This window comes from Channa argus, chromosome 15, assembly GCF_033026475.1.
Source record: "Channa argus isolate prfri chromosome 15, Channa argus male v1.0, whole genome shotgun sequence".
Taxonomy (NCBI): domain Eukaryota; kingdom Metazoa; phylum Chordata; class Actinopteri; order Anabantiformes; family Channidae; genus Channa; species Channa argus.
The window spans coordinates 20,204,278-20,219,394 of record NC_090211.1 but is presented as its reverse complement, the minus strand read 5'-3'; the positions used below and the strand labels follow the sequence as shown (position 1 = coordinate 20,219,394).

Genomic DNA, 15,117 nt, shown 5'->3' with positions numbered 1-15,117 from the left:
GTCATATTTGGGCAACAATTGGGCGAAAGAACATATCCATAACTGATCATGCACAACTGATCCCAACTGATTATAACTCTCAAAACTCTCATAACTCTCAAAAAATATTTAAGATGATAGCCAATAAATTTCACAGAATACATTTCACAAATTTATTCCACAGAACTAGAAACCCTACAGCTACACACCCAAATTTACACTGCTGCCTTGTTGATCTCCGACAGTTGCTCTAAAAACACTGCCCCAGCATATTGATTTTACTCTTGTAACTTGGGGAAACAGAATAAGATAAAAATTACAACTAATGACTCTGTCAGTTCTTATTTCAAATGAATTAAATAAAAAAAACACATCAGATACAGCTCAAACATCTAATACACATCTTATATGCAATAACAATGAATATTTGGGTGAATAAAAATCCTATTAGAATTAATTATATATTAATTACTTATCAATTGAAAAATATCAAAGTAAGAACAGTTGGATTTCGTGCCAGTATACTTAATAGAAAATGAAAAACGTAAAAAACATGTTACATCATATATAAAATTCTAGTTTTAAAAGTAATGTAAATATGTCTATAACTGCTGTCAGCATGGGAATGCCAACTTCATTCCGTCTTTTATTTACATGCAACTTTGTAAAATAAAAAAATGCAAGCTCTTATGAAACAAAGAATCACCTTAGTTTTCACAGCAATGCGAAATCAGGCCATTTTCAGAAATCATTGTTATTAGGATAACATTTATCAATGTGATCTTTCAGATGCTGTTTCATGTCATGTTGGAAAAGTTTCAGAGTTGTTCAAATGTTGCACATATGTGCCAGTTACACTGTAACTGAGTAGAGTACAAGTCATTCATGGATTGTACATTTCATCTAGACTTTTAATAGCATCTTTTTTCTTGTACTTCATCCAATCATTGGGAATTTCACCATAGCCCTGAAATTTTAATTTATAGTGATCTTCCAGTTCCTTTTGAAATCGACACACAAACCACTTCCAGTATGTCAGCTTAGACTCATCAGGGGTAATCTGCCAGGCAGCATACTTCCCCCCACCATTTTGATACTGTTTATAAGGAACAGTTTTATCTGAATCATGACGGGGATAGAAATGTCTATCACTTGCAACTAATGTGGTGCAGAAATCGATGACCAGGTCCACTGTGTGTCTAATGTGCCATCCTTTAATCCCAGAGGGGCGATGAAAAGGAACATTGTGTTTGTCAGGACTGTGATTTTCCAGAGTGTTGGTACAAACTGCTGCACAGAATGGACACTTTACCCAGCAGCAGTTACACAGTTGATCAATGAGGATTTGATCAGGCTTCATCCTGAATTCTTTCATCTTATTCAGTGAAAGACTGCTCATTTCCTTCATGATGGATACCAGACCTCTTTCTATCTCTTCTTTAAGAAAGTCAAAACTGTTTATGTCACTGACATTCTGAGAACAGATGGTATCAAATGTCAGCTCATCCTTTAACAAATTGGAAAATTCTTTCAGCCACATGCCTGTGTCTCCTTTCTTGTTTTGGACTTTGTCAGTTGCTGTGAATAAAGCTTGATTTACATTTTTTTTTATGTCTACAACATTTCTCTTGAGTATATTCTGTGCTGTTTTTGTGTTTCTGAGGATGTATTTCTGTACTTCTTCTTTTATAAAAGTCTCCACATGTTTCCTTGGGTGTTGGATGTAGGTGATGAAACCATTAAAATCCTCTTTCTCTGCCAGTGACTTCAACACATGTTTCTCCAAGTTCAGTCTGTTCCCATTGAATGCTGGGAAATTGCTCCTCATCTCTCCAGCCAGATCAATGGCAGCCTTGTTACAAACAGCCTCAACAATGGAAACTTTCAGTTTTTCACAGATCAGTTCTCCAAGCACAACAGCAGATGAACTTCCTTTGCAGAAGCTTCTGAAAATGTTGTAATATTGTGTTTTCTTGCTTTTTACAAAGGTTTCAGCATCATTGTCAATTTTGTATTTCTTGTGAGACTCTGAAAGCCAACTCTCAACTGTGTCAAACACATACAGTATCAGATCAACTGTAAACTCTTTCTTCAGGGCAAACGTCCTCTGTGACTCAAATTCTCTCACTTTATCTTTTACATTTTTGGCCACTTCTTGCAAGTAAGTCAATCTGTAGCCTCTTGTAGCTACAGGTTTGCTCTTTATCATATCACTGGTCTGTTTTTCAACATTGTCAATGAAGGACCTGATGCAATTTTGATCTTCATTTGTTAAAAAACTCACTGATGTATGTAGTTTGCTTTGTTGTGTTCCCCTATATCCAAGTATGTTTTTTAAGGAGGTCCATGCAGTTGTTAATAAATTACTTCCTTGTTGTTTTGTTTTCTGGTTTTCCCACATTTCATCTTCTAATTGTTGACTTCTGTTAGACTGCTCTTGCTTCTTTGTGATAGATACATAGTCACTGTAATTGCCAACTTCTGATATGTTTTTGCATCTGCCACTTTCATCTGTAAAACTCCATTCAATACCAAGTTCCGCAAGAATAGTGAACTCATCATCTTCCAAGTTGATGTCCTCAATAGGTTTAATACCTATAGTTAGTTCACTAACCCAGTCACTCCAAACTGAGTTAAACTGCTTTTCAAGTTCCTCTTCATCTTTGACCTTGTCTTTTAACTGATGAGCGAGTTCTTTGCTCTTTTGTAGCAGCTTCTTCTCAAACTCTGTCTTCTGAGCATCTACTTTTTTACGAGCGTTCTTCTGCTGAAGAACTTCATCCAGTTTTCTTTTCACTTCTTGAACATGTTCATCATGAAACTCCTTGATTTTGCTTTCAAATCTGCCTCGCCACTGAACCAGCATTTCTTTGTCTTCGTTATCCTCAAAGTATGCTGTCATGTCTTTTGTGATTTCTTCATATGTTTTGCTTATTTCTTTATGTAGAAAACTGAAGTCAATCCTGTCAAGTTTTCCATTTTCAATTCTGGTATGAAGCTGGTTTTCAATGGTCAACATGTTGCTCCTCAGTGTCCAGGTCCAGTTCGCGTACTGGACCTCAAGTTTTCTGTACACTGCAATTTCCAGTGTGTTTTTGAAGCTGAATACAAAGTTTTCTTTTAGAAGGGCATTCCACAGGCCATGGATTTTACTTTTAAACTGAGACAGAGTAATCCCATTAGACTTTATAGCTTTAGAGAGGATAAAATTCTTCAGGTCTTGAACACTATCACTGTAACCTGGATTAGGAGGAGCCATAGGTGGACTTCCCTCCCACAGTTGGGCAAAGTATTTCACATCTTTCTGCACATCAAATGCAATGACATCACTGAAACACTCTGCATCACAACCCTCTTCTTTGGCTGCAAGCTTTGTCATCTGGTCCAGTTTTTCCTGCAGGCGTCTCTTTCCATCCATGTTTTTCTCTGCAGCTGCAATATCTGTAACATTCTGGTGAACAAACACACAACTTGGAGAAACTTTCACTTTCTTCATCCTCATAAAGGCCTGAACAACAATCTGCAGAACATCCTGCATGTCAGCTGGATTCTCTCCAAAGATGTTGATCAGTGTCATGTTTCCCAGACCAACGACAAATGTTGCCAGTTCATTGTCGCGGTGAAGACTGGTGTTACCTGCCAGCTCAAGAGCACGCAATCCTTCAGTGTCCACCACTAGAACATAGTCAAACTGAAAGTCTTTCTTCATCTCCTCTGACACTTTGACCAGCTGCATGAAGGCTCCCTTGGTGCACCTGCCAGCACTCACTGCAAACTGCAACCCAAACATGGCATTTAGCATTGTTGATTTTCCACTGCTTTGTACGCCCAAAACTGACAACACAAAAACTCTCTGGTCGCCCAGTTTCCTGATGACTTCATCTAAGAGACTGGAGATCCATGTTAAAGGCACATGACCTGCATCACCATCCATCAGCTCCATCGGGTGTCCTGATATCATCAGCTCTGCAGCCAGCTCAGGGTATTTGGACCAGTCAGTCTGAACCCCCTTTGCTGGTTTCTGCATAGTTTTATGGGCTTCATAGATTTGTCCCATTTCTCTGAAGATGTGCTCCAAGCCAAAAGTTGCTGACTGCAGTTTGTTTGATATTTCTTCAAGTTCCATTTGTTTGTTGTTGAACCGATCAGATTTGTTGTGTTTCTTCTTCAGAGCCAAGACTTCAGACCACTTTTCATCATAGCTTTGGAGAATTGAAGACAGATCATCTGTGGAGAGAGCATCTATTAAGATCTGAATCCATTTTAGGAAATACTCTCTTTCTTTTAATGACAGAAACAAGAGGTTTTCTATAAACAACTTTATCAGCTCACTGGAGGAAGCAGTACATTGATCTTGTCGTATTTGTATCAGTATCTCTTGCTTTTTACATTTCTCCTTTTCAATGTGTCCTTTGAGGTGATACAGTTCTTTATTTATTCTGCACCAGTCATGCCACAGTCTGCCTTGACAAGGGAGAAATTTTTGTTTAATCTTTGAAGTGTCCTCCTCTTCAAGCAAATTCACTATTTTTATTGCAGCAGATTTTGCATTTTGGCAGACTGTGTCATCTTCATCCACTCTGATTCCAGAGACCTCAGTCATTGTTTCAAGCTGGAAGGATGTATGTTGTCTGGACAAAATCTCCCCAATGATTATTTTCACTTCTTCACAAACATCTGGCTGGCTTCTATCTTTCAGACCAATTTTATATTTTCCCAGTTTCTTCATGTCTCTACCACCATCAGTATCAGTAGTGAGGATAATAAGAGGCTTTTGAGATTTGTAAAGGTCTTGTATAATTGTCCAGTTCTTGTCACTTTTTTCCAGAGTGGGTAATAGAACAACATTGACTGAAGACATCTCAGTCAGTATGTCACGCTGTTTCTCAATCAACAGAGCATCACCATGAAGATTACAGAAGGCAGTGCAATCATTAAAGGCATCATCTGGTTTTCCAGCAGGACAGTACCAGGCAATCTCTGCTACACCGTCCATCAAATGGCGAGATTTGGTGCTACCTCGACAGTTTCTGTGGAAGAAGGTGCTGTGACGGTCATTGATCAAATTGTTAATCAGCTGAGATTTAGACACTGACGGTGAACCCAGGCGGAAAAATGACACCAAGGGCGTCTCAGCTTTGCAGATGGGCATACTCTTCATGGTGACTGTGTTTAAAACGTTTTTATCTTGATTTATCTTCCAGGTTTTTCGTATTTGTCTAAATGTCCACAGGGGACACTCAATATCTTTGGTGGTTGGGTCAGGAACAAGCAAAGGTAACGCAAACTGACACTGGGACAGTTTTGTAACCATGTTCTGCTTAAGGAAGCTGTCTGAGCAGTGATAAACTGCCATTTGAACGTCCATTGGATGAACAGATGTCTGTTGGGTTGGATCAGTATTCTCACTAGTGCTCAAAAAAGTCTCTAAATCAGTGTCTTCTGTGTCAACAGTGCCAGACACTGGAGCAGATGTTTTTTTGTCTTGTCTTACTGGAATACATCTGGCTCTATAGTCTAACATCATGAGCCTGTGAAGAAAGGTTTTTGCCAGATCTTTTTCAAAAGTGACATGTTCCTGTTTCACAGGTGATCCTATTTTAAGAATATCTGCTGATGTCAACTTCTTTTGATGTTTGTCTTGAAGGTCAAGTCGGTGGAGCAATCTTTCAGTCTCTGTTTGACATGTTTCCTTCATGTCAATCTCTTCAGAAATCTTCACAGTGTTGTGTGTGTCTCCAACCTATAAATTCAATGATCACAAACCAAAGTTAGAAGCAATGATTTACCATATGGTGCACAAAAATGAGAGTAGGTTCAAAGGAATAAATCAGAAATAATCTGAAAATCAATAAAACATTGTGGACAGGGGTTCTGTTAGGTCACATACAGCATAAATTAGAAGTTATGGGTTCATGCATAGTTCATACACAATTATGAAGTCTGAAGAGACTCATGTGAAATCATGCAGGAGAGAAGCTGTTGAGATTATGACAAACACTTTTACAGTGCTTGCATATTGTTCCATCTTTTACTGCATATTTTATTGACAGAATATAGAACTGAAGTGCAATTCATTACAAGATATTAGTTAAAGCATTTATAAATGCACCTGTACCCCCAACTGGACTGTGTGAGGGAACCTGAATACCCGGAGGAAACCCACGCAAGCACGAGGAGAATAAGCAAACTCAACACAGAAAGGCCACAGATAACCTGGGTGCTGTTCTTTAGTTGCTCAGAAAACATCATTTCTATCAGACTGACAAAACATGGTTGGTGGATTAGTTGCTTATGTGATTGACATAGACCCAACTGCCCTACAGTGCATCTGGAAAGTATTCACAGCGCTTAACCTTTTCCACATTTTGTTATGTTACAGCCTTATTCCAAAATGGTTCAAATTCATAATTTTCCACAAAATTCGACAAACAATACCCCATAATGACAACATGAAAGAGGTTTGTTCAAACTCTCTCTGCAAATTTAGTAAAAATAAAAAACTAAATAAAAAAATCCCTTGTAGATAAGTATTCAGAGCCTTTGCCATGACACTCAGAATTAAGGTCTGGTGTATTCTGTTTCCTCTGGTCATCCTTGAGATAAGTCCACCTGTGGGAAATTCAGTTGGGTTAATCATACACCTGTCTAAATAAGGTCTCACAGTTAACAGTGCATGTCGGAGCACAAACCAAGCCATGAATTTCAAGGAATTGCCAGTAGACCTCAGAGACAGGATTGTATCGAGGCACAGATCTGGGTACAGAAAAGATTTCTGCAGCACTGAAGGTCCCAATGAGCACAGTGGCCTCCATCATCCGTAAAAGGAAGAAGTTTGGAACCACCAGGATGCTTCCTAGGGCGGGCTCCCCGGCAAAAGTGAGTGCCTTAGTCAGGGAGGTGACCAAGAACCCGATGGTCACTCTGAAAGAGCTCTAGCATTTCTCTGTGGAGAGAGGAGAACCTTCCAGAAGAAAACCCATCTCTGCAACACTCCACCAATCAGGCCTGTATGGTAGAGTGGCCACATGACAGCCCGCCTGAAGGACTCTCAGACCACGAGAAACAAAATTCTCTGGTCTGATGAAACAAAGATCGAACTCTTTGGCCTGAATGCCAAGTGTCATGTCTGGAGAAAACCTGGCACGACTCACCACCTGGCCAATACCATCCCTACAGTAAAGCCTGGTGGTGGCAGCATCATGCTGTGGGGATGTTTTTCAGTGGCAGGAACTGGGAGACTAGTCAGTATTGAGGGAAAGATCACTGCAGCAATGTACAGAAACATACTCGATGAAAACCTGTTTCAGAGAGCTCTGGGCCTCAGAGTGAGGCGAGAATTCATCTTCCAACAGGACAACGACCCTAAGAACACAGCCAAGATAACAAAGGAGTGGCTACTGGTCAACTGTGTAATTGTCCTTGAGTGGCCCAGCCAGAGCCCAGACTTGAACCTGATTGAGCATCTCTGGAGAGATCTGAACATGGCTGTGCACTGACGCTCCCCATCATTCACCCAGCATATGATTGACATTCATGTTCTTTAGTTGCAAACTGACTCATTTGGTTTAACAGAAAATAAGTGGGTTCCATAAACTGCATTGTTTTGATGCATTTATGCACAACTGGCCTTAGTTTTGTGTGGCACATACAGAGCAATTAATGAATTAGCATTGAGAAATAAGATGTTGTTAGCTTGAGCACTCAGCAGCTGTTTCAAAATGAATCAGGAACAACTCAAGAAGAAAATGGACATTATTTAAACAAGGTTGTTCCTGATTTCTCCTTCACTGATTCAACAGTCCCTGTGACTCTTAACAGGACTAGTGTTTGAAGATGTTATATGGATGGATGAATGGATTGATGATTCATTAGTAACTAGTTACATTTTTCTGTTAAGTTCAACATTTTTAAAAACGTTAAACAGTTGTGAATAGTCCTCTAGCTCTGAGTTGAATTCAGTTTCTTACCTTATCTTCATTCCAATTCAAAACAGCATCTAAAGTTCCTACAGTGCAAATAATGATTATTAGAGGGAGTAAAAATGCACTATTGTGAGAGTAGAAAACACACGTTCACACATCTTTTACTTTGACATGTGTTGCACAAAGTAATGTTTTGTACAGTATAATGACAACTAGAATTAAGTTGCAGATCACATCCATGTCTGCCCAGATCCACTTCCATGAATCTGAATGGACCTTTGTGCCAGATAATCTGAAATTTTAGTGTTCAAAGGTCAAATGAACTCACATCCATTCCGTTCTCAACAACACTACATTTTAAAAATACCTGGAGAGATTTTAATTATATCTGGAGAAAATGTCCAACCCAGACTCACAGATTAGAATATGTGTCTGGACAGACATGCATGTTAACTGAAACCTGACTGGTTTGCAAAGGCATAAAATGCAATGCAGTAATTCTAGTAATAAATCATTCTGTAACCTTGACAGAATCTAAAAGTCTTTATTGTGGATACAATAACAATATTCATCTGAATTACCACATTACAATAAAGCCATAATCAAATTCAAAATTAAATCTTAGTTTTACCTTTGTCATGTCTTGATGATGTTAAAATTAATTCACATTGATCTTCCAATAATGTGCTGTCATCATTCTTTGAGGGGTCACCATCACCAAGGTCATTCACTGAATCGCACTAAAAAAAAATAGATTTTCTTTAGTCTTTAGTTCAACTTTAAATATTCAAATAATCTTGTTCCAGTTAAAATCCCAGAGAATGAATAAATCACTGTGGAAATGTGGCCAAAAAAGAATTATTAACATAAAAATAACAATGACATTATACATAAAAAAATTCTTAAAACCTACAGTGAACCTACAATCATTTTTTGACATTTATAAAATAACATTTTGTCCATGCCTAGAATAAAATTGTCTTGAATTGAAAGTAAAAACCTGGCCAATTCTTACCTTGCTTTTGGATGAACCCTTCCCCAGCTGACCTACTGCAGGGTAATTTAGAAAGATATACAATTTAGATAATTGTCCTCTGTTTCTGTTTTCTGCATGAAAACAGCAGATTAGCAAACAAGAAGCAAGACCGATTTAGTTATAAGCTACATTGGTTTAGTTTGTTTTATTACTTAGAACCTCTTTAATAATTATTATCTGTCATGATCAACAAGATTTTTAGTGAAATATCTTAAGGACTTACCATCCAAAACATTTTTGTTATTGCTGGAGAACAAAACAATACACTGATTTTGAAAGGCAAGTTATATCTTTTCAGATATCTATGGAATAGTTACGTTTTTAAATGATGATAAAATACTCTGAGGTAATCATTTAGGTTTGGAATTGTCACTCCACAATTAAAACTGATGTTAAACTGATGATGTTTTCCACAAGTCCAGTTCTGGGTGCCTACATTAGCCCACATCCATGCAGCAACTGCCTATTCACTGCCAGTCAAGTTGAGATGTATAAACAATGCATACATTAAAAAAAAGTATGTAAGTAGTACATAAACTTGTAAAACATTTTGAGAAAAAAAGTGTCCACCTCATGGATACTCAAGACCAGGTCAATATTCCTGGTTGGCTGATAATGATATCTAAAGTTAATTAAATGTATATTACATTCGCCTTATCGTTACCCACTTTTTTTACTTTACTTTCTCCCTTGTACCTACAGTACCATTATGTACCTAGTAAGAATTGTATTTGTGTCCTGTAAGCATCAAACATGTACATGGTTGGGGACTGTCATTTGTAACATTGCTGAAAAATGTGTGTTTCACAAACAAAAGCGATAAACTCTCACCTGTTTGATTTTGCTGAAACACAAAGGGATCTGCCTGTTCTTCTTTGTGGGATGTATGGTTAAGGTCTTCCTTTTGATCTTCATGTTCATCATCCACCAGTCCACTGTTGTAGTGCACTAACAGTAGTTGTGGTTCGTTTTCAGAGACCATGATGTCTATTTTTTCCAAAAGGCCTATTAATTCTTTTTCATCTGTCATACTTCTTGTACATGTGTGGTATCTTTTTTCAGTAAAACTGCTGTTGGCTTTCAGGTCTGTCAATGCACCTTCACAGTTGTCATCTGATTTATGAGTCACAACTGTCATCACATAAGAAAGTGATGTTTTCCCAAAAGATGTTTCTAACCACTGCAGTCCTGAACTGTAATGGCTGTTGTGCAGACCATGTGGTAACAGTAAGAGAAAGGCATGAATTCCCTGATTTACTGGGAATTTGTCTAAGTTCGGAATACCAAGCATGTTAATGACAGTTATGTACCGGCCACACAAATCATACAGTTTGGATGAAAACTGTTGCACATTTGTCTGTGCATCATGGTCAAATAAGATGTTTTGTGATCCGATCTCAACAGATTTGGGGTCACCAATTAACAAAAGTGTGAGTTCAGGAATCACTGAAAGAAAACAACAACACAGTCTTATACTACCAGGATCACTGAAACAACATTTTCACAGTTTTGCTGAAGGTTAATGCGACAAAGATGAAGCAAAAATAAACGGATTCTTACATTCACTGATGTCTGCAGAAACACACTGAGATATTGGATTTGCGTCCGTCATTGTTTCACTCTCCTCTGCAGACTGCTCAGTAACATTGGCGTTGCCTGATGTGTTAACTTCTTTACTGTCATTAGACTTTCCTGTTGAAGGGTTAAAGTCTTGAGGTACCAGAGAATACTTTAATATTTTCATATTCATCAGTCTGAAATTGATCTGAAAGCATAAATAAATTTAAGCAAACAACAATGATGACAATTACCTTTCTCATCGAAAGGTGGTGAAGACTTGATTTCAGATGCTTCTCTACTTTCATCATTCTGCTGTGGGTGTTGAGGTTCACCAGGTCCATTGAATGCAGAATAAGAACACAGGTAAGTTTTTGTAAACTGTAATTTGTCAGGGTAGACAGCTTTTTTTCAATTTTGTTATGTTGCAGTATAATAATACACTGAATACAACTGTAGAAAAAAACATTCCTATAAATCTTCAATCAGTTTATCATAATGACAAAGTAAAAACAGACTTTTAGAAATGTCTGTCAATTTATTGAAAATAAACTGAAATATCACATGTACATAAGTATTGAGACCCGTTGCTCAGTACTTTGTTGAAACACCTTTGGCAACAATTACAGTCTTGAGTCTTTTTGGGTATGACGGGACAAGCTTTGCACATCTGCACTGGTGGATTTTCTGCCCTTCTTCTTTGCAAATCCTCTCATACTCAGTCAGGTTGAATGGGGACCATCAGGTCCAAGTCAGGGCTCTTGTTGTTGTGTTGGAAAGTTAACCTTTGGCCCAGGCTGAGTTCCTGAGCACTGTGGAACAAGTTTCCATTGAGGATATGTCTTTACTTTACGCCATTCAACTTCACCTTAACTCAGACCAGTCTCCCAGTCCTTGCTGCTGAAAAACACAGTCACAGCATAATGCGCCATTACCATGCTTCACTGTAGGCCTGGTATTGGGCAGGTGAGGATCCTGCCTGGTTTACATCAGAAATAAAGTCCTTTGGGTGCTTTTTAGCAAACTTCAAACAGGCTGTTTATGTGTTCAGACTGAGGAGAGGTTTCTAGGCACTCTGCCATGAAGTTTAGTTGTCCTTCTGGAACTTTGTCCCATCTCCACCCAGAATCTCTGGGGCTCAGTCAGAGTGACCACTGGGCTCTTGGTCACCTCTCTTTTGTAAATCCTGTCTCTGAGGTCTGCAGCCAGTTCCTTTGATCTCATGGCTTTTGTTCTGATACAGCATGCAAAATGGGAGGCAGCTGAGCTAAATTTGAAGTGTTTTTGCAAAGGGTCTGAATACTTGGGACAATGTGACATTTCAGTTTTTCCTTTTCATACATTTGCAATCATTTCTAAAATTCTTTTTTCACTTTGTCATTATGTGGTAATGAGTGTAGATTAATGAGAAAACAAGTTAACCTGAGCATCCGCAGTATGAGGCAGCAACATAACAAAATTGAAAAATGTTGTTATGTTGTTATTTAAGTGGGTCTTAAAACCTTATGTATGCACTGTAAAATAAATCATAAATTCAGATGTAGATAAGGCGTCTTTTATGGCTAATGTTGGTGTGGCTACATTTAGAAGAAACAGGTACTGTAAGAAACTGAAAACTGAAAATATTTACCTTGGTTTTAGCTTTTCCTTTCTCCAAATCCTCTACTAAATGGTCATGCAAGAAAAAACATATTGCATACAATTGGCATAAAACACAATATTTGGCCTAGTAGTACTTCATTTATAAATGTTTTGTTAAAATTTTAAATTACCTTTGCTATCTGTGACAGATGCTGTTGCAGATTTGATTTCAAACTCTTCTCTTGTTGTGTCATTGTTATCATGGCTCTCCATCTCATCTGCTCTTCATCTTTACACAATCATAAGACACAGCCATTCACACAAACGTTTCAGGGAAATATTATTGAAGTTGCACAATCTGCAATTATTTAGCACTTTTCTACCTTATTAGTACCCAAAGCACTTTACACTGATTCTCATTCATCCATTCACACGCACGATCACGCACACACTCACACAACCATGGGGGAACTGCTATGCAACTTGCCTGATCTCCACAGGAGCAGTTAGTTGGAGTTCAGTATTTTGCTCAAGGACACTTCAACAAGTGACCAGAGGAGCCAGTAATGTAACTAACAATCCTGGGATCGGTGGACCACTGATCTACCTCCTGAGACATTCTCGCCCCTTTCATTCAAATATACTATTCAGTAAATTTTTTCATAAAGAGGATATAGGCAATTGTGGCAAGGAGACATCAGGGCTGTGACAAATTTGCAGTAGTATTTGTAGTTGTATGGGGCTGAATGCGCTGAGATTTGCATGCAAGTAATTTTACGTCAAAGTTGTTTTGTTTTATTGTCTTTGGTGCACTGCATTTTATTGTATGCGGAAAAACAAAGGGTCTAAATATTCTTAGGTATTGTTTGTAAAATATTTTATTTTGGTCTGCTATCATTTTTTATAGGTCAACAAGTTGAGTAGTCTCCCCATCTGTTGTAAAGTATGTTGTTTGACCAAAAACATACAGATGAAGCACTGACTGCCATTACTAACCATTACTAAACCTACAGAGAGGGGGCTGCTTATTCCAGTTTTGTTTTATACTATGTTGAATGTTTCTTGTCCTGTGGCAAATCGTGGTCTCCAGGCACAGGTGTTGTCAGTATACTGGGAGTTACTCACTTCTATATTTATGCTTTGTGGATTCCTTCCTTAATTTTTTATTTGGTTAACACACATTCCGGAAACTCCCAGCCCCCTACTGGTGGGGGATCGGTCTTCCGGCTGTAGTACAACTATCTGTCTTCTCCTTTTTCCTTCTATTTTGGGATTCAATGTAGTTGTTTTCTTTTTATAAAATAGCCGTTATGGCAGTTAACCCACACTGACTGTGTTTCACATATTTAATACTACAAAATCTTTGTAAACCAAAAGTGGCGTATGATTGTCCTGAAGATTTTCTACAACTGAAATGTTAAGTGCGGAAACACATCACCACAGATGCAGACTTGCATCTACTGACAGCTTAAAGGAGGGCAGCAAAAAGAAAACCGTAGGCAGAAAATCCCTATCTCAAAGATCTTCCTGTGCATCCTGTGATACAGGATGCATGTAATCTACTACCTTGCAGCAGTGAACAACCTTTTCTTCTTCAGCACAAATTAAAAATACATAAAACTACAAGCCAAAATAAAACAAGTTTTTTGGTGGGGCCCTTTCACAATGTCAAAGGTTTTGTTTGAAACGGTTAATGTTTTAAAAGTTGTAAAATTGCAAATTCTTACGTATTTTAGCTTTTCACATAGAAGATTTGTACAAACTCACCTTAGTTTTGTGTTCTCTTGGGTTTGCCTTGTTCATGTATAGGGGTCTGCTTTGTTTCAATTCCACCGAATTACTAACACTACAAAGATGTTGTAGGATCTGGGTTTCGTTCTAGGTCTGCCCCTCACAAACCCCTCCCACCTCCTAACTAATCTAACTCTGCTTGGTCATTATTTTGAAATTAGTCATGACAAAAGGAAAAGAAAGAGAAACAGCTTTCTGCCATTGTTTCTCATAAGTCTTGTGACTTAGAGGAAACTGGTGGATGGTTTAACTACAGCCAATCAGGGCCAAGCACAAACCAATGTCAGCAAAACTGATATTTGTTTGCACAGCTACAATATCTGGAAGGGGTGAAACTATTAAGTGCTACATTCTAATAGTATGCTGTACAACTTCTAATGTCTTTACTTCCAGAACAATTCCTTATTTAATACTTACTCAGCTAAATGGAAGACATACAGCAGTAGAACTAATACTAATAAAACTGAAAATACCATAACAAGTAAAAGTACTTGTTAGCCACTGTGACTTTTTTACTACTAAGTGCCATTATCTTATTATTACTCATGTATGGTATTAATTCATTGACTGTTTTCTTGTTTGATTCCCTTTGTATTTGTGAAAGGAAAACAGCAAATCCTCACACTGGAGACGCTGGAACCAGGTGTTTATGTGTAAAAAATTACTTCAATTACTATCAATAATATCAACAATGAATTGGCTTTCTTCATAGTTTAACGTACTAATCATTGCGGCTCTTTCTACCCTTAAATGGTTGAATTTATAATCCATACATCCATTATTTGTAACCTCTTATCCTATTCAGGGTCACAGTTGGCTGGGGCCTATTACAGCTGTCATTAAGTGAAAGGTGGTCTAAGCGCTGGAAAGGTCTCCAGGGAGCAGATCTGATTCAGGCTGAGGTTGCTTCTACAGTGCAGGGTGTTTTCCTCTGCCAGGCCCTTGGTGATGGGGATGCTGGTGGAGAGGGATGTAACGTCTAAGGTTACTATGGTTTCATCTCCTCTGAGTTTTGTATGTAGTTTTCAGTGTGTTCGACTAGTGGTGGCATTTTTCCCCTAATGAGCTTATGCAGGCCAGGTGAGAAAAAAGGACTACCCCTGGAGGATATAACGGGTCTCCTAGCCTCCCTCAGACTGAAGAAACTGCTTAGATAAGTACCAAAATGTTTCTACCCAAGAAGAAAAAAGTCCAGGTGACAGGATTCATCCTTTGTATAACTAAACCTTGATGACTCAGAATCTTTGA

The 15,117-nt window shown here is 38.2% G+C and overlaps 1 protein-coding gene across 9 annotated transcripts; it reads right to left on the bottom strand.

The window, feature by feature from the left end:
- Positions 1-138: 138 nt before the first annotated feature.
- On the bottom strand, positions 139-14,006 carry LOC137099575 (interferon-induced very large GTPase 1-like). 9 transcript variants are annotated; one of them, XM_067476589.1, is made up of 11 exons: positions 13,846-14,006; positions 12,270-12,367; positions 12,128-12,162; positions 10,752-10,812; positions 10,501-10,650; positions 9,772-10,386; positions 8,920-8,954; positions 8,536-8,644; positions 7,950-7,987; positions 4,312-5,722; positions 139-4,206 (listed from the first exon to the last, which is right to left on the bottom strand). In XM_067476589.1, the coding sequence occupies exons 2-11, from the start codon at positions 12,349-12,351 to the stop codon at positions 863-865; spliced, it is 5,880 nt and encodes a 1,959-aa protein (XP_067332690.1). In that variant the 5' UTR covers positions 12,352-12,367; positions 13,846-14,006; the 3' UTR covers positions 139-862. The 9 variants fall into 9 exon arrangements, with proteins under 9 accessions (XP_067332690.1, XP_067332683.1, XP_067332686.1 ...); XM_067476582.1 differs by having other exon boundaries at positions 139-5,722; XM_067476585.1 differs by having other exon boundaries at positions 139-5,722; positions 10,501-10,632.
- Positions 14,007-15,117: the final 1,111 nt, after the last annotated feature.

Bases quoted from the DNA above. Each gene is read 5' to 3' on its own strand.
- LOC137099575 (XM_067476582.1), bottom strand. From the start codon at position 12,351: ATGGAGAGCCATGATAACAATGACACAACAAGAGAAGAGTTTGAAATC. The intron at 8,955-9,771 runs GTGAGAGTTTAT...ATTACCCTGCAG, and splicing joins GTTTCAGCAAAATCAAACAG to TAGGTCAGCTGGGGAAGGGT. The intron at 8,645-8,919 runs GTAAGAATTGGC...ATTTTTTTTTAG, and splicing joins AGGGTTCATCCAAAAGCAAG to TGCGATTCAGTGAATGACCT.